General features: G+C 43.6%; 5 protein-coding genes and 2 non-coding genes across 7 annotated transcripts; 2 read left to right on the forward strand and 5 right to left on the reverse strand.

Annotated features, from left to right (window-relative positions):
• Window positions 1-505: 505 nt before the first annotated feature.
• Pmar_PMAR008035 (hypothetical protein) lies at window positions 506-1780 on the reverse strand (the record flags this gene model as incomplete). Its single annotated transcript, XM_002772621.1, has 4 exons — window positions 506-636; window positions 788-875; window positions 1276-1380; window positions 1667-1780. 4 exons carry the CDS (start codon window positions 1778-1780, stop codon window positions 506-508), a joined length of 438 nt encoding a protein of 145 aa, XP_002772667.1.
• A 1917-nt stretch (window positions 1781-3697) lies between these two features.
• Pmar_PMAR008036 lies at window positions 3698-3769 on the forward strand. Its single transcript has one exon. It is a non-coding gene; the product is annotated as a tRNA-Ala (tRNA).
• An 862-nt stretch (window positions 3770-4631) lies between these two features.
• Window positions 4632-9442, reverse strand: Pmar_PMAR008037 (Leucine aminopeptidase, putative; the record flags this gene model as incomplete). The annotated part of the gene is made up of 6 exons (XM_002772622.1): window positions 4632-4829; window positions 4878-5323; window positions 5365-6307; window positions 7894-8007; window positions 8567-8679; window positions 9340-9442. 6 exons carry the CDS (start codon window positions 9440-9442, stop codon window positions 4632-4634), a joined length of 1917 nt encoding a protein of 638 aa, XP_002772668.1.
• A 1187-nt stretch (window positions 9443-10629) lies between these two features.
• On the reverse strand, window positions 10630-13935 carry Pmar_PMAR008038 (hypothetical protein; the record flags this gene model as incomplete). Its single annotated transcript, XM_002772623.1, has 5 exons — window positions 10630-10672; window positions 11321-11457; window positions 11840-11901; window positions 12413-12502; window positions 13872-13935. The coding sequence occupies 5 exons, from the start codon at window positions 13933-13935 to the stop codon at window positions 10630-10632; spliced, it is 396 nt and encodes a 131-aa protein (XP_002772669.1).
• A 397-nt stretch (window positions 13936-14332) lies between these two features.
• On the reverse strand, window positions 14333-16154 carry Pmar_PMAR008039 (hypothetical protein; the record flags this gene model as incomplete). Its single annotated transcript, XM_002772624.1, has 4 exons — window positions 14333-14368; window positions 15489-15612; window positions 15741-15810; window positions 16145-16154. 4 exons carry the CDS (start codon window positions 16152-16154, stop codon window positions 14333-14335), a joined length of 240 nt encoding a protein of 79 aa, XP_002772670.1.
• A 2212-nt stretch (window positions 16155-18366) lies between these two features.
• On the reverse strand, window positions 18367-23985 carry Pmar_PMAR008040 (phytoene dehydrogenase, putative; the record flags this gene model as incomplete). The annotated part of the gene is made up of 18 exons (XM_002772625.1): window positions 18367-18399; window positions 18446-18518; window positions 18590-18714; window positions 19658-19793; window positions 20095-20156; window positions 20218-20355; window positions 20571-20706; window positions 20822-20931; window positions 21100-21240; window positions 21492-21623; window positions 21673-21767; window positions 21823-21896; window positions 21942-22025; window positions 23389-23470; window positions 23511-23590; window positions 23637-23710; window positions 23753-23870; window positions 23909-23985. The coding sequence occupies 18 exons, from the start codon at window positions 23983-23985 to the stop codon at window positions 18367-18369; spliced, it is 1770 nt and encodes a 589-aa protein (XP_002772671.1).
• A 670-nt stretch (window positions 23986-24655) lies between these two features.
• Window positions 24656-24728, forward strand: Pmar_PMAR008041. The gene has a single exon. It is a non-coding gene; the product is annotated as a tRNA-Met (tRNA).
• The last annotated feature ends 1053 nt before the right edge of the window (window positions 24729-25781 follow it).

A 25781-nucleotide genomic window follows, 5' to 3' on the forward strand; every position in this document is an offset into this window, starting at 1 on the left:
GAATAAATCTCATGCTAATTTCGGCAGCTATCATCAGAGAGCATAGAGCAAGGGAGCGAAATCGGTATCGCTGTGCGACTGCATAGTTTGAAAGTGTAACATGAAATAGCTGAATTCCAATACTTGTGGCGTTCTGAGCATTGGACAACCAACTTGGTCATTGGATGCACAGCCAAACACAATGACATGGTAGTTCTGGTGATCCGCCTTGAAGACAACCGTTCCCAGATACAGATGTACAGTATGAGAGGAATTACGAGCGAACGCGAGTGAGCTGCAGAAGAGAACAGAAGTCTCAAGCTTCGAACTGTCTTTACTGTGAAAGGAACAGAAACTTTTATCCTCAACAAATAAATTTTTGAGAATTTTTGCCAATTGACGTAACTTCCGATACCTAGTATACGAGTCTTACTTGCATCCACCACTCTACAGTACGGATTGGCAACTTGAGCAAATGTAATGCCTCTCCTGAAAGATACTCTCTGCGCACAGCGAAGAATTCCACTCACGTGTAGATATTGATAACGAAAAAGACGTTGAAGACTGATGGGCCGATCTGGTTCATATTCAGAATGATTTGTTCATCATCGCCACTTCCCTCGCCCGTCAGATTATCTCCAGTGTGAACCACAGCGCCTGGCGGAAAATTTCAGAAGACAGAGCTGAAACGATGCTCACCAACTGCGCTATGAGGTCTCTCACTACGAAGATTCCCGAAGAAAACAGTTTCCAGTACTTCGCCTAAAGAATGAATGATTCTGTCGAACCAGGAGCGCACAAGTTCCACCTGTCTGATCCATCAAAACACAGCTAACATCAAGATCAACTTGGCCGAAGGTCGTATCCCAGCCTAGTCCGCAGACGATTTGTTGTGTCTGGAAAAAAAAGGACAGTTGTCGTCTACCCAAGACTTCGAACTGATAGTACAAATCGGAGTGAAATCAACTCATCTTTCCGAGCTCTTGTAAATTACCTATACTGATTTACAAGTTCGATTCATAATAAATCGAATTTATGCTATTTTATTGGAGTTTCACCCGTTTTACGTGAAGTGGCGTGAAACTCGGTGAAAAACGCGATATTCGCGGCCTGTACTAGTCGTTAAATATGTTTTTCACTAGTGTTTTTCATATCACGGGTGAAACTCTATTAATAAAGTTTCCTCTAACACGAAGTCAAAAAGTATCAGATTCCCATGCTGGGAGTTTGCATCCCATGAAAATTCGAAAATCCGCGAAATTCTCCCGAAAAATGAATATTCCCGAACCCTATCACATTTCTGCCAAAATCAAACACGTTCCCTTTCTGCATTTGAAAATTAACTGCGCATACCGCGCTCTGCCCACGAGCTCCAACTCCGGGAATGTGTCGTCGCACAATCTGAAAAAACCGTAGCGGACTCGACCTATTCTGTATCATCTGAAAAAATTACCTGTGTCAGCGACGGCAATACATCCATGAAATGCTGACATCGCAAGGCTCACTCACGCGTCGACACGATCCACCGTTGTATGCACTGAAATTTCGATCTGATTTCCACGATTCAACTGACCAACTACGTGAGAAGGCTCCCACTATGAGAGCTCTGAATTTTCCGTATTGGTTCATCGCCGATCGAAAAACCTGTTCGGGAAATTATTTCTCTACTCCGCAAGAAAAATCTTACTGGACTCCGCGTTGATTCGTCCGTCACAACAACAGTACCGCTTTGAACTTGGCCTAGAGAGCCTCCGGTGTAGCAAAACACCGCGATGATTATCAACGGCACATTCTGAGGCATTTTCGATCTGATAAAAATACGACCATGTCACAAAACTCACAAACTGTTTTCGATCGACACTTTGTGGGAAACCAATGTTCAAAGAATGCTGACGAGTGCTGAATCGATAGGATATCTTTTAAAACAGCAACGAAGGATTGATATAGCTTCAACGACGCTCAGCTCGGAATAGATATTTAATCTATGAGTGTTCACCAATTCAACAACTGAGTTTATTACAAATTTAAAGTCACTTTCTCGTCAACTCCGTCTTTTCTACCGTCCAACTCATCGCCGGAATGGACAAGTGCTTTCCCTAGCGCTTTAAGGTTATTATAATATGCGCAATCGACAATAACACCTGAACTGTAATCAGTGTGAACGAGGACAAGAGAGAATCTATAGGCCCAACTTGAAAGATACGGAATAGGTCCATTCGTGATTTATACATCGTGAGCGAGCTTTATGATGCCGATCTCCCGGGAAACGGATTTTTTACGTTTTTGCGCTTTTTCATGACAAAAAAGAGAAAAGATCGCCATTTTCGGATGACAGTTCTAAGACATTGGACATCACAAATCGACGAGAATTTTGATTGCAAAAGAATAATGCACTCGCGGAGCCGTAGTATACAGTACCTCTATTGTCGACCGCAATCGCTTGGATATCCACGTCTATTGGATGACCTCCAACGAAGTCCCATAGGACTCCCACAGAATAGGTGCTGTTGGGGGAAAGCGGGATGGACATTGGCAGGAAGCTGATAAGAGCAGTGTGGGAAAATATGAACATAGTAAACTCAATATTTCGGAGACAACATGAAAAAACTGGGAAGCTTCCCGAATTCGAATGTGAAAAATTTGATAATGGGCGAGGAAGCTACCAAGCTGAGCTGAGGAATGCAAACATATTTTCCGACACCGGCTGCTACACGTTTGGATCGACCCTTCATGACAGCAGCTGTCCAAAAAGAGGCGAAAATTCGCGAGTGCAAAGAAGTGAACAAAACCTCTTTTTTATGAACTTTATTCTCAATTTTTCTTCAAGAAAGCGGAATTGAAATTTTCACTGATGGAGACTGTCTTCGCTGTGTTGAATGATACGGTTCGTATACAGACGACGGATGGCGACACAACATCCCTCCAGAAAGTGGGTCAAACGAAACCAGTATGCCTAAAGGCACTGCCCTATTTGGCCTTACCCCTTCCGAGGTGAAGTCCTCAGAGGATTGTTGTGATTCCGTGGTCAGTTGATGCCCTATTCTTTTCACTTCAAGGCGTGCCCTGACGGCGAAAATATCTTCCCGTTTCACTTGTGATGTCCTTCTCTATAACATGAAGTTACCGAGATGTGAAAGGTTCCTCCGATGTCATCAATGGTTGCTACTTCTAGCAGTTTACGTACCATTGTTCCGCCCGTCCCTTTGCGGGCTCTGTTTATTTGTTTCACTGGTTAAGGCTGCTGTTGATTAACGGCACTTGTGACTCGTATAATCATGTCAAACGTGTATAATTCAGTTTCCACTCAAAAAAAACTTCCAGCAGTTTGAGGAGCGACACTGGAAGATGCCCCATAAAACGAGATAGCCGCCACCTAAGCAGCGAGCACTAGAGGGTAAAAATGATCACTGTTCACTGAAGCACCCTTAGGTGCTAATCTCCCCCGTACGAAGTTTCGCCAGCTGCTCACAGATTCGTCTAAACATTCTATAGGGCAAAGTTGAAACTGTCCAGTGATACATCACGACCACTCGAGAAGTCCGCATCACGATTTGTTAAGGTCGTAAATCTGCGTCGAACATTAATGCAGCCGTACTAGAAGCAACACGTGTGGATCTTTTGGAGGTCACTCCCCTGCTCCTGGCACGGAGTGCCTTGACTGATGGTAAGGACAACGAGACACCAGAAGACAACAAGATGAGTGAGACATGAACTACACGGGCGTGTGGTGTAGTGGTATCACGTCTGCTTTGCATGCAGAAGGCCCCGGGTTCAAACCCCGGCACGTCCAATCTTATAGGCTTGGGAACACCATCAATTCTAACAGTGTTGTTAGTGAGCGTTACTTACAGTATTGTTACACTATCCTTCCTCTCACTCAGCGGAAGGCTATTACAGCGTGGAACTGATTGGAAATGATGGTTCCAAGGGTTATGATTCCATGGCGAGTGATGTTAAGTCATTGTTCGAGTCACTCGCACTGGTTTCCCCCTTCATTCATCGTAATATATCAATGGAATGACGTATTGCATGCCTTACAGTGATTTTACTTTGCGCCAACTGGCATCTCGTTCGAGATTCCCTCAATCAAACGTGATGTTACAGTGTCCACACTGTAATAACTTCTGCTCCACCTCAACTACCCAGGCTTCTGGATTCAACCAGCTCACTACCCAGTCTCAGCATTGCATTCAATTCCAGAAAACTTCTACTAAACAACCCATTACGGTCGTCTATAAAACCCAGCAGGTGACCCTTGCCCAACTACTCACAATGCTATCTTCTCAACGGGCCGAGTCATTGCTAGGGTTAGTATTATACCACATATATCATCATGAACATTACGGTATCACAACATATTCGAAAATATCATCATTTAAGATTAACTATCGAGTTATCGTATACGGCGACAGCGTCGCATTACCTTAACTCTGACTTAGGTGCGATCCCTACACCTATACTTGCGCTGAAGTATTTCCACACGACCACTCCGACGACCTCTACCACGGAAAGTCTCCACTCGAACAGACAGTTTATATCGTCTCTCGACCTTCTTCGGCCCTACGGCTCTGCGACGCCAAGTTCCGTAGTTGTTGTTCGTTGTTACTGCAGTTTAATCTCATCCAACAACCATTCATACAGAAACGTTGCCATTACTCATCAAAAACACCAAGCATATCAGCAACAAGGCCCACGCCATATCCACTAGCGCGACCCTCTTTCCACGTAACCGGGAAGGCCATATCGATATGCAAAAACGACGGCACGCTTCCTCCCTCGCAAGCCGCTCTAAGATTCTCATACACAAACCAACCCGCTGCTGACACTGGCGCGTCCGTCCTCGTTTTCACCTGAGGGAAAAAAATTCTCTCCCGAGAATTTTCCAAATCCCATCCTACTGAATTCGTGAGATCAGCAACTTCGCTTTTGAATTGATCTTTGTGTAGTTCCGGACAGAAAATGAGCGGATGAACCAAATCTCCCGTCCTCCTCCCAGAAACCACCGCCCTCTTTTCCAACTCCTCATCATTGGAGGCAATCGCCGCGTGCAGATGGCCCGTAGCATAACCCGACGCGCCCGTGAGAGTTGCCATATCAATAACGACCTCTGGATTCAAATGCCTAGCAGCATAGGCCACCCCATCAGCAAGTAGGAGCCGTCCCTCAGCATCAGTGTTGTTGATCTCTACGCTGAGACCAGAGTACATCGAAATAACGTCATCAACTCTATATGAAAAAGGCCCGACGGCGTTCTCAGCGAGGCACTCGACGAGATGCAAAGGCTTGCCGTTATTTCCATTACATTCAACCGCAGAAATGAACGCTCCCAATAAACCAGCAGCACCTAAACGATCAAGTAGGGATAGCACCAGACCACCTCACTACCTCCCATATCCGTTTTCATTCCCCGCATATTCTCAGAGCTCTTCAGTGAAAGTCCGCCCGAATCAAAGGTCACTCCCTTCCCCACCAACACTGTACTCGAGTCACCTTCTTTCGCTCCGTCGGGATACCACGAAAGTCTCAACAACACCGGTGGGCTCTCCGCAGACCCCTTTCCCACGTTCCAGATCCCCCCAAATTTTTTCTCGCCAAGTTGCTTGCCCTCGATTATTTCACATCTAACATCATGCCCAGACCTCTTCAGCTCACACGCTATCTTCTCACACACCGACGCGAACGTAATTGGATTTACGCAATTTGGAGGCAGATCCACCAAAGCAGCCGCACTTCGAATATTCTCTCCCACAATTGCAATTTTTTCCCTCATCCCAATGGGAATTTCACCACACATTTTACTCCACAACGTAGTACTGACCTTCCCACTAGTCCCCCCATACAAAGGAGCCGCTCGAGCTACTGCCAAGCCACACGCGATCAAATCCTCCTCTTTTTCAGCGTCCGCAAACACCCTTGTCGTTCCCCCACCGCACATACTACCACTTTCGCCCAACATTTTCGTCACTTTATCCGCTCTCGCCGAGTTCGTAAATCTCGAAAATTCCTCGGGAACTTTCAGCACTACAACTTTAGTAAATTTTCCATCACCACTACGGGGCTCCAGTGACACCGTACTCGACAGAAGAGAACCTTTCTCCCTATCCTGAGCCTCAATAAACCTCTCGAGATGAGATTTCACCATAGTAGGGGCGACCGGCAAGAACCCCTTCAACGCGCCCATTTGGCCCACCACACACGCCGTGTCAACCTCCCCAGAAGTGTCACCACCAAACTCAATCTTCTTGCGACTTCCAAACACAACGTCGTCAATTTTCGCGATTTCTCGCGAGTAGTCCACAGACCCTCGAAATTTCGCTCCTTCGTTAATCTACATCAACAAAAAAATATATTTTTTTCTTTCCCGGAGACCAGTGGTGCAAAATTATATGTTCGCTTTTCTCACTAGGGTAGAAATGTACAGAAAACTTAACAATTTTCCCAAAATTTCCTCATAACTTCCATTCTGTCACCAAAACACCTACATGAACATACTGCCTGAACTATACGAAAATCACCAATATTTTATTTTCCCCCTCCAAAAAGCTGCACGAGTAGCCGCTACCAAAAACCTCCTCAAAACCCCCACCCTTCCTCAATACTACCGCAACTCCCGCCAGAGACGCCATCGTGCGTTGAAGTAGAAGAACTGGAGATCTTCGCAACACCGCGATGCTCATTAAAACACAAGAGTGAAACGATAAAACTTTTAATACCATAAATCTGTCACTTCCCAAGAAAGAGTACGCCGACCAAAATTCATCCAACTACGTCGTCCACATTGTAGACAACAACTCCATTTCTGCTATTGCCTGTTCCGCATGATTTTCCGAGGGGATAGTTCAAAGCTCAACAACGGTTTGGACTCTATCTATATAGTTGAACTGCGTAACAGTATTTCATATGCTGGTGCTTCGAAGGGCCTATGTTATATATACATATTAGGGCTACACTATGAATACTAACATACATATAATATTTTATCAATCCACTAGTTATATTTTTGGAGTTTCACCTTAGTGACATGAAAAACACTAGTGAAAACACATTTTACGACTACTACAAGCCGCAAATGTCGCGTTTTTCACCGAGTTTTACGCCACTTCAAGTGAACCGAGCGATTTAACTCCACTACACTATATCTAACTAACCACATCATGCCCTTTCCCTACACTTATAATCATAAGTACACAACACGCAGCACACAATGCCTTCTACATACGCCAACAACGCTTCACACACGAGACAATGCATTCCGGTTTCAAGTGAATTCATTAATATAATAATATTCCACTCTCACAAAGAATTCTCCCAAATTCCTCAGAATTCAACCATGTATATATTTTCCCAAATTTACCACAAAAATCCAAAACACCATATCCCAATTTATATGCACTACACACAAAATCACAACTCCTCAACCACATATTCATCACAACTATCATCATGCCACATTCAATGTCCACCCCCAGCAGCAACAGTATTTCCCTCATCTTCCCCCCAACTCCACGGTTTTCCCGTACCTTTCCAAAAACCCTTTTTCTAAATATTAAACATTGGGTTTTCATACTCTGTGAAAAAAAAACCCGATATTCATGAAATATGGTTTTCACTACTGTTTTGTCATATCACTAGGGTGAAACTCCATTATCATACATAAATATATCTCAATAATCATCTTGATATACATCAGACTTTCACCCTAGTGATATGAAAAACACTAGTGAAAAATATATTTCACGACCACTGCATATCACCGCCAATATCGCTTTTTCCACCGAGTTTTACGCCACTCCACGTAAAACGGGTGATTTAACTCCATTATAAATATGATTTCCCAACAACAACAACAACAACAACAACAACAACAACAACAACAACCCCGACTTCCCCAATACTACAGTTTTGAATCACCACCAGAATATACTCCGTATTAGCAACAGCGATAATCTCCGTCCCTTCCTTAGTCCTCATCCTGAAGTTAGTCAACTCCGAGTCGTTGCTACTTCCCGCATAACCAATAGCCGCCATCTGAGGGGAAAATTCCAATTTTCCCCTCGGAAAAATCCAGAAATTTAATTTTTCACCGAAAAAACTCCGACAAAATTTAGATAAAAATGCTAAGCTATGTTGAAGTTAAATGTTATATGTATAACCGTTGTAAATAACAAGGAGCGATAAATTCACTCCGCAAAAAAAACCGCGCGATTTTTTCCAGCCAAAGTCGCCAATAGATGCATCGATACCCTCCCAACCTCATATGTATATAATTTCATTCACGCAAAAATTGCAAAGAATTTATCAACAAATTATCACTAAAAAGAAATAATAAAAAATCATTCTTACACATACCACTCCACGTTCACAAACCCAGCTAGAGGTATTCATAAAATTCACCACCGATTCTTTTCACTCGACAAATACCAACATCGAAGTTATTTTCGCATATATATAATTCTCGAGTGAAAATCCCAACAAGGCAAGAACCAAGACTGTTATCGCGCTTAAAATTCTACCGAGAAAAAAACAGTTGAAATAAAAACTAGCATCGCATCTACAATCCTTCGAAAATAAACCCTTCCCGCCTTACCCCAGCTCCCCTAGGAGGCCCCGACTGTAACAAATCTCGCATGCAATCTTTCGCCTTTATATAGAACTCAGAAACCAGCTGCGCATACATCACCGCTTTCTCATAGGGCATTCCTGAAGCAATGTCGGAATATATATATACTTTCGTTTCCTCAGCTCAGCTCAGGAGTTTCCTCACTGTATTATGAAAATTTACACGCAATTTAGAGTAGAAGTGTCGACATGCAAATGTGGAAAAAATGTAAGTTATTCTCCGAAGTTAATCAGAATCGACCTGAGACTATATCGCAAAAATAATATAAATATTGCTATGAACATGTGATGTGATAAAAGTAATCGTTTTAAACTGTGATAGCGACAACTTGTTCACTATCATTACTCCCGGAATACTCACAACAATGAAATTTCAAACTTATCGAAAAAAACCAACAATAACTCTCCCAGATTCTCCATTACTAATTATGTTATAATAAAGTACATACCAATCTAGTACTCACCCGTTTTACGCGTGATACCCTGCGAAAAACGCGATATTTGCGCTATGCAGCAGTCGCGAATTCTGTTTTTCACCAGCGTTTTTCATATCACTAGAGTGAAACTCCATCATTACGTTAATAATAAAAGAACATTAAATATATAAATAACTCCTCAGACTTGAAGCCTTCGAATTTCAATATAATCTCACCTACCGCACACCAGAACTGTGAAAATTACGAAATCAGCCCCGCCCAAATTTCCTTCGTGCATTTTCCAACACCCTTCCCGCTTTACTACGCTCATGTTGCTTAACCGGAATCCCGTCCGAATTGAGCACAACATAGCCGATAACTGTAGGGTCATCAGTAATCTGGTGGATAAGAGTGTCAACGTCGGACATGATGAAAAAACTTCCAACTGCTATTTTCCCATACCCCTACTCAGTGTGAGAGAAATATATGATCGCTCCGCTCAGCTGAGCTCAGGAGTTTACATGTGAATTCAAGTCCGATATTCAGAAACCAATCCGAATTCCACAAAATTTCCTCAGGAGTTCCATATTGACACCGACACATAAAGTTGACCATGTGCCCAATTCCCCCGTCATTCACCGCTTCACAACATCAACAATCAAAATTCAGTCCACTACAACGACTATTCGACGCTAAAAAGTTGACAAAATTTACGTAATTACAAAATTACAAGTGAATAAATATTATTAACTTCTCCATAAATATTCCCCACTTTAAATGTGAGAAAATTGCCACTAAAAAGACCGAACATTCTACCCGAGAAAACCAAAACCTCTTCAACTACTCCTACTACATAACCGCGATTGCGAATCTCCTGCCAAAAACCACTACAACGCCCAAAAGCACTCAGCAAAACGTAATCGCGAAATTGTCAAGTAAATGAGTAATTACCACCAGTGTGAAAGTCCGAATTCTCCACAAGTGATCGTTCTTCGAGAAAATCAATTTCCACCCATCCCGGAGAAACTACTACAAATCACTGTAGACAAAGTAGCTATAACTCCATAGTAAAAATACGTTGGAGTTAAATCACCCGTTTTACGTGAAGTGGCGTAATACTCCATGAAAAACGTGATATTCGCGGTGATATGCAGTAGTCGTGAAATATGTTTTAGTCATATCACTAGGGTGAAACTCCATCATTCTACCACGAAATCATCCGCCTTCCGAGCACAACACTCCCACTTATAGAAACGCTAATGTACCATTTCCCCCCCCCCCATAATTCGCGTCAACTTCCATGCACATCCCATCCTTTTTTATAACCTCCTCCTCCTTTTCCTCTTACTCCTCTCCAGTCGTGTCAATTCTCTACACCATTTCAACACCAAAAACTTCAACACCTACCGTAAAACGGTAACAATACAGTTAACCCTGGAATAAAACAGTGAGGAGAATAAATAAAAACACTAAACAAACAAAAAATCACCTGCAACAAAATCAGTAAAAATACTTCAAAATATACTACCCTAAAAAGCACTTTTCAACCACAAAATCACCCACCCTTCAAACACAACAGCACTACTTATAGAAATGCTAATGTACCGTTTTTCTCTCATAATTCGCGGTTCAACTTCCAGGCCTTCCCTCCCCCCTTCCTAATTATAACCTCCTCCTTTTCCTTTTCGTGCTCTCCAGCCTTATAATTTCTCTGCAGCATTTCACCAGCGTTGTCAATATGAACGGCCCTTTGCACTCGTTATGCAAAGCCAACACGACTACGTCCAAATCCTCGTCATCTCCCAGAGAGCCTCTGAGAGGCAAACAGTGTGGGAAACATGCGCATGCTCAATATTAAAAAAATCAATGAAATTTTCCTGAGAAAAAATAATTTTTATAGGGTTTTTGTACACTTTTACAGGAGTTTGTATACGACTTGCGAGGAATTTCGCGTTGGAGGAATACCAGACAAATCAGCCCATTTCACGTAAAACACATCACGTATTTCCTCCTGAGTTTTTCACATCACAGGTAAAACTCTATCGTACGTCATCTCCCAAACTCTCATCAGAGAACCAGTCTTGAAGGAATATATATTCCCTTTCCTCAGCTGGAAATTCCTCATTAATTACAAATAAATTCGAGTAGTAGTGTGCAGAAACAAACGATAATTTCCCCAGAATTCCCATATTATCACCAACACATGTAGTTGACCATTCGCATATTATCCCTTTCCCAGAATTTTCATATTATCATCAACAGATGTAGTTGACCATGTGCATATTTTTCCACTCCCCCGTTACTACTCTCCTTCCTCGCAATCGAAACTGTCTTTTAAATTCACACTTTCCCCAACACCAGCGCCGACATCAGCAGGGCGGACCTCACCATTCGATGGAGAATCAACTATGGGCATTCTCCACGACGACCAATCTAATGCAACCTGATTACGTGAAGTGGCGTAAACTCTGTGAAAAACGCGATACTCGCGGTGATATGCAGTCGTCATGAAATATATTTTCATATCATCAATAAGGTGTATACCATAATTTAATCTACACATTATGAATAAATAAATAGATAATTAACTATAACATATAACAATATTCGATATTAAGGACGCGTTGTGAAGCAGGGGAATGAATATTCCTATCACTAGGGTGAAACTCCAATAATACATACTTATTTTTTAAATCTCCCCTATTACCACTTCATTGACATCAGCTTTTCCCGCTCGGTAGTTCCCATATTCCTCCGTCCTAACCGGACCCTCCTCAGGAATGCATCTACGTTGTATTCAGGCCAACCAAAACACGTCAACTCACCGTGACTGAGCTAACATCGTCGCTGGTGGCGACATCTTGCCGAACATCAACTCTGGAGAAGCCTGAGATCAGTGTGGAAAAATATGCATATGATCAACTCCATGCGTTGCTAGAAAAAAATTCAAGTTCTGAACAAAATTGTATAAGTCTGATACCAGTTTAGGAACATATGCACACTATCAACAACATAGAATATAAAAATTCAGAAAATTTTGGAGAAATTCCCGTTAGTTCTTTTAGTCTTTTTGAGGTCGTATATGTTTGCATCCATAAAATATGTTGGCGATAATATGAAAATTCTGTGAAAAATTTGAGAAAATATTTCTTACTCTCTGCACACATATATATACTCCTATCCGAGCTGAGGATAGCCAACATATATTCCAACACTCTCTGAGACAACCTTCCCATTCAATGTGGTGAGAAAATAAGCACACAGTCAACAACCACATGTGAAAATTATGGGGGAACTTCAGAAAATCCTTATTGCTTTCTCTACACTTCTACCCCAATTCACAAGTAAATTTTTTTCACTAGTGAGAAAATTCATTATTCAACGACTCCAGAGTTCACCTGCACTCCACTTGGAGAAGTTGCCGGACTTGAATGAATCGACCCCCGGGTTGATCGCGGTAAAGATGGCACTGGTGATGGACAACAATTCTGAAAATTCAACAATTTCAATTAGTACTGTAATGATATATCGGAGTTTCACCCTAGTGATATGAAAAACACTAGTGAGAAAACATATTTCACGACTACTGCATATCACCGCGAATATCGCGTTTTTCACGGAGTTTCACACCCACTTCACGTAAAACGGGTGATTTAACTCCAATATATGCGCTCTAACTAAGCAATTGTATCTTTTCATGCTCAGCCAAGTATCGCTTATTAGAATATATGTTGTTACTTGTCCTCATACAGACTACCTTGCATTTCCCATTAAAACAAAATACCAAAATTTTCCCAACTCACCCGATTCTTCCACTCAGGAAGCGAGTAGACCGTTTTCCTTATAATTCTCATCACAGCTTCCTCAATCGTGTCCAACCGTACCACTCCACCCCGAAATTCTCCTAAATTCATGTAATGCAGTTTCACCCTTTCTAAATGAGGTGGAGTTTCACGACCGTGATATGGAAAACACAAGTGAAAAATATATTTCACGACTACTGCATATCACCGCGAATATCGCGTTTTTTCACCGAGTTTCACGCCACTTCACGTAGAACGGGTGATTTAACTCGAGTGAAAACCCCGATATTCGCGATATGTTTTCACTAGTGTTTTTCATTGAAAAAGCTCTGTGAAAATATATCTCACGAATACGAAACATTCCTACAAGTTAATTTTTTCGCATTGAAAATTTTTCATCAATTTTACGAGTTTTTTTTCATATCACGGTTGAATCACATAACCATTACTACTCTTCCTATATTCCTTTCCAGTACCCATATAAACCAACAACAGCGCCTGTAACTCTTCCAGTGACACTAGACCACACGCAGTGAAGTCCCTCAAAATTGCTCTTCTGTGGAGGCAATGTCGCAAGCCATTCGACTGGACCTATTCTGAATCATACCACGCGTGGAAACCAATCTTGAGGAAAAATATTCCCCACGATTTTTATAATTTCACCAACGCTAAATTCACTTTCACATTCAGCTGTGCTTATATTGTTTCCTTTCCTCACCTGAGCTCAGCCAAGTTTCCTCACTAACTATACGAGTTTATAAACGGGTTCAAGGACCACCAACAATTTCCCAAACTGCCAAACACATGTACAATACATACCAAATTGATATGCAAATGTTGAAGTTCCTATTCCGAGATTAATGATAGTGAACAACTTGTCGCTATCATACTTTCACACCGTTATTTTCATCACATCACATGTTCATAGCAATAGTTTCAGATCGACTCTCATAAACTCAGGAGAATATCCGAGCACCCTCCGAATAGGCCAGCCTATCCGTGCACGCGTGCACATGCTATCGATCATGGACGCCTTTGATATTATCGATCTCACTTTTAGCCTGAATTTTACGATGATCAGTTTCGTTCAAGAGGTTCACCTCCATATAAGGGATCATAGAGCACTTAGATTTTCATTCTTTGACACTCTGCTGGAACACTAACGCACACTTTTTCACAGCAATACATGCAGTTGACCATGCGGAAACCCTCCCCATTAAAACCTCAAATTCCTCCAAATCCGCCTCCAGAATCGCCTCGGCCAACGTCGTCGCCACTTCCTCCACAGAGTAGCTCTCCACACTGACCTTACTACCAGGCACCGGAAACTCCGGTACATTGTAGGGCACATCCTCCATTCTCTACCATAAATCCATCAAATCACAACCACCTCAACAACAACTCACTTCAACAAATTGGGTTTTCGTCATCACTATGGGTAGTCTATGCATTTTCGTGCACTCCCTCAGCGACTTAGCCGTGGGGACCACAATACAAGTAAATACTTCCTGTTTATCACTCAGTGCTAACCCCGCTGGCCACAAGTCCAACCTACGAAGAGTCATATCACTATACAAAACTACATGTGTTGATAACAATATGAAAATTTCCCAAAAAATTTTCTCGGTTTTTTTACACTTCTACCTAGTGGTGCGTGAATTTTCATGATGAGCTCCTGAGCTCAGCTGTGGAAACCAAACACATACTCCAACATAACAAAGTTGCTACTACCCCAATTTCTACAAATCCAATCTGCAAAAAAACGAAATAAAATTATGGCAGTTTGGGAAACTATGCACATACTCAACTACATATGTTAGTGACAATCTGAAATTTTGTGGAAATTTCGTGAAATTTTCGTTCGTTTCTATACACTCCGATAAAATTCTAGAAACCGACAAGAACTACTTCTCCCACACGTCTACAAACTGTGGTAGTGGTAGAATCAAACGAAATCAGTGGTAGAAAATATGTATGTTGGTGACAATATAAAAATTCCCAGGAAATTATTGTTGATATTCCTACACTTCTACTACAAGTAGTATTTATATTTATATTATAACCATAACTATAACATGTATTGTGATGAGAGTACTCGTTTAGGACTGTGATAGCGACAACTTGTTCGCTATAATAACACATATCAAATTGACACGTACTGTACACCCCCTAAACTGAGCTCATACCATTTAGTAAAACTACATTTGCTGGTAACAATATAAAAATTCTCGGAAAATTTCCGTTAGATTTTTTACACTTCTACCCCAAACCGTGTATAGTTTCTCTAAAATGAACTCCTTAGCTCAGCTAAGGAGACCAAACACATATTCCAACGACTCTACCTCAGAAATCTACTACTTTCACATTCAACACTGTTCAATTTTGTGGCGCGTCACAAATCAGAGGCTCACTTTTCTATACATAACAAATAAACATCCTACGAACTAAAAAGTCTGGTAATCTTAGAATAGATCTTAGAAAGTTTCCTCACCAACTGCGCAAAAATCAACCTAAAATTTTCATGGTATTCTTGCCAACTATGTGCATACTTCCTATTCTTACTCGTCAATCCTTTCCCTAAACACGCGCTCGCTGATTCGTCCCCCGTTCGAAAGTCTCCCACTTTTTCCCTGAGCTCAAAACATCGCTTCTCCCCCCAGCGCGAACCCACCCAAATAAACTTGTCATATAAGGTGCCGAAGTCGACTTCATTTTCCTCTCTTGCGCTCCACCACTCCTCGACGTGCTCCACGAGTCGTCTCAAATTATTCTCCACGCGACGTTTATCGTAATACCTGTGAATTCACCTCAATGGAGTTAAATCGCGCTCATATGCAGTGTTTCTCATATCACTAGGGTTTCATTTTCCCAGTGCCCAACGATCACATGTTACACACCCATTCCCGCCCTTTCCCACTACTACCCCACAGTAGAATAGTTCCCTTCCAACACAGGGGCGAGGATATGTCGAGTCAGTCGGTTGCCTCTCCCACCTGAAGTGAAAATCACATACACCCATTTCACAACGGCAACTACATGTGGCGGTGACAATATGAAAATTTTGGTAAAACTTTCTGCACATTTCTACCCAAATTCGTATATAAACTTCTATAATTAGTAAGGAAATTCTGAGGAGCTCAGCAGCTGAGGAAAGTGAGCATATATTCCTACTCAAATGACAGAGAAACACTAGTGAAAAATATATTTCACGACTACTGCATATCGCCTTTTGCACCGAGTTTTACGCCACTTCACGTAAAACGGGTGATTTAACTCCATTATTCACAACTTTCATCCCTATACACGTGTAGTCAATTTTACACCCACTCGGACACATAATCTAAAGCCATGGTATGGTAGCTATAATTTCACCAACTCCCTTCTTGAGGTCTTCGTGACGAAGGGGGCGAAGCTCACTTAGTCCACGTCTATCGATCAATAGAATTTTACATAGGTCCCCGGTTCGATCCCCGGGTAGGACATTTCTCTGTCATTAAAGTTTTTCGTGCATATCTCTCCGAGCTGTTCGCATAATCGAGTATTCCGACTTTCCCAAAAACCTCCGCATATAGGGGAGTCGTTTGACCTATCTGATAGCCTCTTGTGCTTCTTAGTTAAGCCAGAATAATTCTGCACGCACGCACAACGCGAAAGTGCCTGTTGTTGCGGTATATGCTCCGCAATTTCCACACCGTTACTAAACCCCGACTACTACCTGGAGCCAACTTTTCCAAAGCCGCTCGTATGCCAGCCGGAACACTTAGGCTCTCATCAAGCCACTCATCGTTTGAACTCAACATCCTGTCGCTTCTCCTCTGCCACAAATGAGCTCCCGACTGAGCCGCCGTAGCAGGAGTAGTAGACATAAATGATGATGATGCAAATTGGATAGGGCCACTCGTCTTAAGAGACTACAAAGGGAAGAATTAATCCCGACATTATGAAATTCATTTTCCCAAAATTTTCATATTCTCATCAACACATGTATATTCTACACTGTTTTCTCTAAGCTGATGGCATTGTTAGTACTGGGGAAAAACTACCTTCATGATAGAAGTTCTTTTTACAGTCATTTTAGGAGGCCAATTTATCTCTCGCGTAGTGGTGACACGGTTAAAGTCGGTGTCTGGTCGGCGGCTATTGACAACTTTTTTGCGTTAGATTGCGTCATCGTGTCTCCACCCATATTATAGATTCTTAGGCTAGAGGTAGTTTTCCCCACTACTACCAATGCCATCAGTCAGATACGCATATGATCAACTATATGTGGCGGTAACCATATGAAAATTTGGGAAAATTCTACAAATCTGGTCTGTGTACGATTCTACCCGAATTCTATAATTAGTCGGGAAACTCCCGAATTCAACTGAGGGAAGCGAACATTTTTACTACTATTACTACTAAACAAATACTACCTGCTCCAACCCTGGCATCTTCATGTGATAACTACGCACTGGCCTATACATAATCGGACCACAGGTACTAGGTACAGCTGCCGAGGGTTGAACCGGGGTCACCTAGTTGCCAACACACACTTCTACCACTACACCAACAATACTACCAGCGTTCTAAACCCAACTGCGGGAGTGTTATACACTAGACTAGGCGTTGTCAACGGTGCTCTATACCGCTCCACCGGCATCACAGTTCGAGGCGCCTAAAGATCCTCATCATAATACAAGAAAATCTAATACGTTCTCTCTTCTCACTGGAAGCCTCGGTGACACTATAGGGCTCCTCGGCAATTGTCTATTCGCCACCACCGGAGATCTGAGCTGCACTGCATAACCCTCCTTAATAGGGTTCAATTGAGTCCTTGTATACAACGGCTGCGTCAAAGGTCGGACCGTAAAATCTGATAGGAAAACCGTGAACTCAACTACTTTTTCCAATACTTACAATTCACTTCCGCTTCCGCTCGGCGAGTGGGCATCGCCGGACCTACATAACACCAATATTCTCTAATCTTTGCCCGCCAAGGGCCCTATCATGACCGGCGCTCAACGACGATCTCGATAACTATCCCACTACACTCAACGAACATACCAAAATTCGACGATAACTATGCAAAGTCTTATCAATTTGATATTATCAAAGCCTAATGCGTAGTTAAACAGATCCTCAGACTACGACTTTCGCAGCCTCACCCGAACTACCAAGGCAAACGACGGATCAATCCGGTAACCAACAACTACACAACATGTGGTCGTTAGAAGGCATCCAATATCTCTACTACGCCGAACTAAAGTAGTCCAAAATTGAGCCAAGTTACCGTAAATTCCAAAACAGATCATAAACCAAGTTTCTAGAATATTAGTACCAACCTTCCAACAACTCACCCATCATTTGGTGTCCATGAGATTTCACCGTCACAGTTCGATACGATGGGAGCACCGGAGAGGCCGAGCCGCCATAAATAGTCATTGCTGGTAGTAAAATAATCACCCTATGCTCAAAGACAAATTGCGCCTTTGATTTAGCGCTCGCCCAAAAATTCGGCTCAACAAATGGAAACAGGTCGCGGAAACACCAACACATGAAATTTATAGTTACTTTGCCTTTTTCGCCAAGTCCCATAGTATCTGATGAAAAAGAATAAAATGTCGCGCGCCACGAAATTACCCCTACCAGTTGCGCTGCATTCTTCCCCGGAGTGCCCATCACTCCTCCGCCAGGATGAGCTCCAGCACCGCAAAGATACCTATCAAAACATAATCGACGAGTAAAGAACTCCGAAAATGTCGATTTTTCACGCACGATTATAGGACTTACAGTCCATCCAGCGGAGTCCTGGCATTCGGACGAGTGTATCCTAGTTGATGCAGCATCAACGCACCATGAAAGATATTTCCCTTATGGAGACCGAACTCATGCTCGAGTGTGAGTGGAGTTATAACCTGTGAAAGAACGGCACACGTACCACTGTTTTGATAAATTTAGTCTGCGGGGGAAAGTAAATTCCAATAACACATTTAGTTCACTGAAGAACCAGAAAGGCTTTCAGTGTATCGGCAAAAACGATTATACTTTTCCCTAGACCTCCGTGACATGCCACGAAAACAAACACTGTTAACTACTAGACTACTACAATACATATCGTATTGTTATGAGTCTTCGACAATCGTCAGTTGGCAACGTGTCAGCAGTACTCGCGCACATGCGCTCCCGGCTGGACCAAGCAGATTCCGGCCTTCTTATGATGATGATACTATGTTGACGAGGAAGCCGCTCTCAGATAACGTTGACGCGACTGATACTTAATTGCCGTCTTGCCTCTGATGCGCTATCATATCCTTGGCGAGTAAAGCGTACAACATCAATACCGAGGACATCCAGCCTTCCTATTGCTGCATTTGCTATCCCTTCCGGACGGTATCGTCTTGTTTCATCACTGATAATATTGTAGAGCTACTCGCCAATATCAGCAACAGCGCGCTTGAAGATTACGTTGACCATTACGTTCACTACGCAGTTTTGGTCCGTAGAATCAGCTGCGTGAGAGTGACCTCGAAAGACTTCGTTGTGGAATGAGCAAAAAGGAAGGGCCCTTCAAACGGTTCCGATGGGGATCAGCTTCTTGGGACGAAATAAGCTCATCGTGTTTGGGGATGAGAGCTCACAGTAATTTTCCAGAGAGTCACTTTGCGAGTTCAGCTCACCCTACTGCACCTCACGAGAGCGCATGGCTAACGACGCCGCTAGCCTAGTAGGCTACTAGGACCGCAGTAGTAGCATGTCACATGACCAACAGTGATGATGATGTTCAACATGGCCAACTTGGCCATTCATCGGTGATGGTTCCTCATCTACGATCATGCGATTTCATCCCGTAAACCTCACATCTTTATGAAGCACCGAGTTGGCAAAGTTAGGATCATACTCGTGAATCACACCGAAAACCATCTCGACGAAACGTTCCACGAAGCCCGGATCGGCCCAAGAGCCATGATTGGGATTTACATCGTAAGGAGCGTATCTAAGATACAAAGAAAATCGTCGAGCGAATCCGACACTCTCTATCCGAAAAACTCTAAAAAAAGCATTTTTCGTCGCCAATGATACACGTGAAGGATGGTTGATAGCCACCGAACGCTTCACTAATGAGTCCGTCACTGATTCAAGTAAGCACCCTCCGAACTACTGCTTGCTGTAATATCTACATTGCGTGAATTATTCTTATGCGCACTGTTGAGAAAACCCCTTAGCCGTCATTGGAAGAGTATAGCCCATCAAGACGAACATTTCCTTGGAAAATGCAAAGCCTATCACCAACTTACTGCACGAAAAGCTGGCAAATATGATGACCAGAACTGTACGGTACCAGACTCGGATCCAACACCTATGCACATCATCCCGCCGACGAACCGTCGTTGACGGCCAAGAGCAGTCCCGCTACTCACACTAGGCAGAGTCATCTCAACGACAGGTCTCGTTGCTGGCAAACCCGATCGTGCCTCTTGGGCGGCGACTTCTATCTGACTGAGGGATGTCTCGAAATGGACGGTCCCTTGAAGATGCTCAGGATCAACTCCTGGTATCTAACAGGCGCACATTCACATCCTCATCAGGAATTACCAATTTCTGGAATCCATCATATAAAAATTTCTCGCAATAAAATGGATTTCAGGACGCCACGACACCGACTTCGAGCAAAGCTTTACCCGCATAGAACAGATTGAAGAGCATTTCACTATGAATCAGTGAGTCCCGAGTTAGATTTTGACATGGATCGAACCAACCGAGTCACGCCGACCTGGGGGAGTCTGTCAATGGCACAATTGATTTTCATAGCCCCACAAGAGTAATCAGTGAATCGTATCTGGGTAGTAAATCTATCGCCGAGACTCTTCGGCCGGTCCGAGTCTGTCAAAGGCAGCAACTCCAGGAACCTGACAAGAACATCAGCCTGAATACGCATGGACCATCCCGTGGACTCGCTTCTGGTCACCAGAATAGCATATGACCAGAAGTCGGTCGAGAGAATAGAGTCTTTTGCTCTCTTACGTATGCCATGGAGTCGCGTTAGATACCACACACATCTTCGCTCGCAGTTGGGTGCCGTCAATCATCTCCACACCAGTCGCTCGACTTCCGTCATGGGTAATACGTTTCACCTAAGAGGCTACCAGATGAGTGTGTTTAGAACACGGTTGAAGTCTATATTCTCATCAGTGCGAAATCGCCATGTTCACGGAAATGGAACGAAATTTGTTCGATTGTGAGATTTAATCTCCAAGTTCTGACTTATCCAACGACATTCTTAGAATGCATATTTCACCCACCTGAGCATCCGTCATTATAACAGCTCCAGCTTGCATCGCGCGTTCGGCAATAGCGCTGGATATTCTACCCATGCCTCCCTCAACATATGCCCACACTCCTTGGCGGCCGTTTACGTTCCCCATCACATGATGGAGAAGAACCTATGAGCGTATAGGTTCAAACACACCACGAAGATTTTGTGATTCAGACTGTTCTCATATAGTGATCATACTGTTTGGTACGAGCTCGACTACTTCTCAAGGCTATAGAAGCAGTCGAGCTCGTACTGTAGTATCGCTATAGTATAGCACAGGACATAAACTTCAAGCCATTATGGCTTAGCCATATGTCGCTACAGCTCTACTTCTACCATGTCGACCTTACGTGGAGTACTTTCGAGCGAAAAACTTACATACGCACTCCCGCAATCAGCTGGGCTCGCCATGCTTCCTATAACGGCATCCGTCGCCAACGTTGCCTTTAGAACATCCGTCTCAAACCACCTATCTAAGATCTGCGACGCTGGTCCTGTGAATAACTCGTACTGAACAGTGCAGAGAGCGCATTGTAGGATATCGACATTTTTTTGCTACCAAATCTGGTATAGCATCGCTGTGTTTTGTCAGCCTCTTCACGGTCTTCATTATCCGCAACGAATGGTTGACGAACTCTCGTACAGTCTTCGTGTCTGAGAGATCAGTCGACTGAGTCGATACTTCAAGGAATACCAAGGGAGAGCATACCCGATGGCCGCATCGGAGGTCCCTGCATTAGCGGTTCTAACACTTCACGCATCTCATTGAGCAACTGCTCGTATCTAAGGGCGCTTCGCAAGATTCATTAAAGCCAGCCCACAACTTACAATGGAAAGACATGTGCGTCTCTTTGTGAAAACTCCGCGATACTTTCTATAGTCTTCTTCTGGTCACCCCACATTAATAGCGGTCTAAAACCAATTGGATGATCCAATTAGGATTAACTATTTCTGGGCAGACCCGTTGAACAGTCAGGCAATATTCTCGCCTCCCCACTGGGAAGTTCCCAGCGATAAATGCTGCGCAACAGATAGAGGCGGAGAACAGCAATACAACTGCCGATGCACTTTCAACGCATCTCCTTTGAAAGCTGTAATTCTCACCAACATTTCGTCAACTCTTGAAAAAGCCCAACAATCTGACAGATTGCTACTCGATGTGTGATTTCTATCGAGTCTGGCTGGTCAATATGTTAGTCTCCATAACCGCCGTCGACGGCCCGCCAAGAATGATTGGATGCAGCAGATATCCGAGATCCACCGAGTGTCCTTGAGCACGACTCTCGAAGAGTCACTCGAAGAGAACTTGCTCGAGAAGGAGAGTAGGTCCGTCATCCTTTGATTGGACCGCTTTAAGAGAACGTAGAAGTTCCGGGTAGCGCCTTCGGAACTCGGCGAAACGGAGAGATAGCCGGAAATCGGCTGATTGATTGATAAGACCTCGCACGGACCTCACTGACGTCTAAGCGCCGCTCAGTTAACGGAATGTCGGACAATGAAGAAATCCCAGTTTCATATTCGCGAATTCGTCAAATACCTCCTGAAGCATCTGTCATGGTTGAGCATCCGTCAGAGGTCCAGCTGAGCGCATATTTAGGTTCACGGCATCACGCTGGTACAGTTTGTAGATAGCATCGGCCACAGTTCGAACATGCCGGCACACGGATTATCTGGTGACATAACAGCGAGCCGGAATACCCAGCCATTGTACATCCTCACTCCGAATGGGATGTAGAATAGCTGGTTGTACATGAACTTGTACTCATAGGACACTGTGAACGAGTGGTAGGAGAACTCAGCCTCACGCCCAATGATCTTCGAGCATTTTCGAAAGGCTGGAGCACTTCGTTATCGCTAGTCCCGCCAAAGCCAATCGGATCAGACCGCACTTGGCTTTTAGCTTCACCCTGCAGCTACCTCTTGTACTATAAGACGTAGCTAGTCTTGTAACAAGACACACCAACTTCACTGAGGACTATGGGATTTACTCTCGCTCATTGAAATGACCAATCAGAGTCCACCATTTCTGATGTGGCGGGCCGGCTGGTAACGTAAGATCAATCTTACTGTCACCACATCGTATGAGCATTTCCGATCGAAGTTGGAACAAGGGAGATTTACCATGGAAGTTTCTTATCATTTTCATTTAAATTTTTCTGAGCTCACCACGTAACATGCACTCTCCTCTCATTGCCATCAGAAGATAATCCAGGCCATTATCAGTGAGGATCAGAGTTTTAATTCAGCCTTTAGGGTGACCCTGTGTGTGACTCACCTTCCTCTGTAAATAGGATGGCTCATAGGCGTAGGCGTTATCGATCCAGGCTCCCTCAAGAGGTATTTGAACCCGCCGGTCCCTATGGAATCCATAAAAGTCACAGCGGCTGCTGACGGTACATTCTCTGGTGAGGTCTAGATCCTTGATTATCCCGGGATTGAGAAGTCCAGCTAGGTAGCTGCATCGACTGTATTTATATCTAAACCGGGGTGGTTGAGATCCTACCAGTTCAACGCCAACTTCACCCTGGAAAAAGCTCTTCCGTGACCGCAGCACCTCCAACGATGTGTCGTCTCTCCAAAACGAGTACATCATAGCCCTACGCAAGAGCACATGACGACAGCCATCTCATAATGCTTACCTCCTTTGCTAAATACGCAGCAGTAATCAGACCGTTGTGACCGCCACCGATTACTATAATATCGTATTCCTTCTCTACGAACACTGGAGTCCGTGTTCGAGGCGCTGCGTACTTTGATCTGAACCGGGAAACCCCTCCTCCATTGAAGCCTGTTACCGTGCCCACTTCATTCGCGCATCATGCATCTCAGGCGTTAAAGTGGCCGTCTCATAGTTCGGAGGTAAGTCGCTCATCTGGGCAAATGTGTACCTACGCAACTTCAAGAGAGATCATCGGCGATCTCGAACACTCACGTTTGTGGGAAAGGAGGTCTACTTGGACCCAAGGGACGAACATCGCGCCAAAGCAATGGTTCAGTCGAGGCCTCTACCAATCCGTCCGAGGCACTCGGTAACGAAGACCATCTAAGAAAACGAGTACACTGCATTCAATGTGTGTAGAAGTCGATAATCCGACAAGAATCATCATGCTGAGAGTTAGTCTCGGAGCACTACATTCGTACCGGGAATTCGAGTCGTCGCAAAAAATGAATCTACAGGGTATTCAACGAGTGGAACCGATAAGCATTTTTTTGTGGTGTTCACGTCAAAAAGACAATGGAATTACGAAACAGATGACCCTTCGCGTTGAGAAAGTTCGTGATGGCTCTCTGCCAGCACTCAGAAGGAGCGACCATCTATCACGAAGGGTGCCTACTTCGGCAAAGAATCTTCAACATCCTCAACACGGTCGTCATAAAAGATATGCATGGTAGGGAGGTACTCGACATCGACGTCCCCATCTGTGGGCAATGTGAACATGCCCAACGTATTGATCGCCCCTCCGGCGATATACTCAGAGCATTCGCCACAGTAACTGATCAACATGTAGCCTCGTGTATCAAAATGACTACAAAAATTAAGAGCGGCTTTGGCGCAGTAGGTAGCGCGTAGGTCTCATAATCCTAAGGTCGCGAGTTCGATCCTCGCAGGCCGCATTTTCCAACTACATTCGACTATTCAGACCATTCTCTGGATAGACTTCCTTCATCGGGCCTTCGAAAGTCACTTGCTCTGGTCGAAAACCAGCAGTCGGCAAACTCTTAGCGGACGTCGCGGCTCGACAAAGACTGAGACACACAGCATCAGACAACTCTCGATCCTCGGCCCCAAGAAGTTCTCTGCGAGAATCGACGTTGAAAATACCCTCACAGCTGTGTGGGTACCAAGATTGGTATCATCTTGAAAGGGCATCTCAATCACAATAGGAACCCCGCGAGAGAGTGAAGGATTGCAAAACGAACACAACACAGAAAAGCAGCAATTTCATGATCCGACTTGAAGAGCGATTCTTAACTTACCTGCAGTGACAGACGTAATTCATGTAGCTAGGGCCCTTGGCAACAGCGGTGCTCTTCCCACAGCCGCAAGTCCTCACCAAATGGTTCGTGTAAAATCTCAATGACAAAGTCCACCTCTTATTAAACCGCCCATAAGGCGTTGTCAATCGTAGAATCATCGGAATTGAAAAAAAACAACCCTACGAATATAAAATTCAATCCAGCTGAGCCGCACGATGAGCGATGAAGAGAAACTGAGAACAAATTTCCGTCTAATAGCACTAACATTCAACCACTAAGTACAGTGTTGTAACTAAACACGAGGCACGGGAGTGAGGGAATTAGTCTTACTGCATGATCATGCTAATGGCAATTACAGATGATTAGATATCAATACAGAGCTGCTGCAGGTCCGTTGAGACGTACTCGGAAGAGTATAAAACAGGTGGGATTTCAGTTTCACATAATTTTTGTTGTGTTTTTATACAATTGGACTTCAAGTCATGTGTAAATCTTCATAATGTATCTTTGAAAACTCTCGACCTCAGCGTAGTTCCATCACTACTTGACAACGAATCTATTTTTTCTGCAAGTTTTCGTTTTTTTCGCAAAAATTTTTTCGGTAAGCTATTCAGAATGCGACGTATAAGATCCCATTCCACCGTAAGAATGCTATAACTCCTACCACAGACCAAAGGGTGATATACAAAT

Source organism: Perkinsus marinus, assembly GCF_000006405.1.
Source record: "Perkinsus marinus ATCC 50983 genomic scaffold scf_1104296960660, whole genome shotgun sequence".
Lineage (NCBI taxonomy): Eukaryota > Perkinsozoa > Perkinsida > Perkinsidae > Perkinsus > Perkinsus marinus.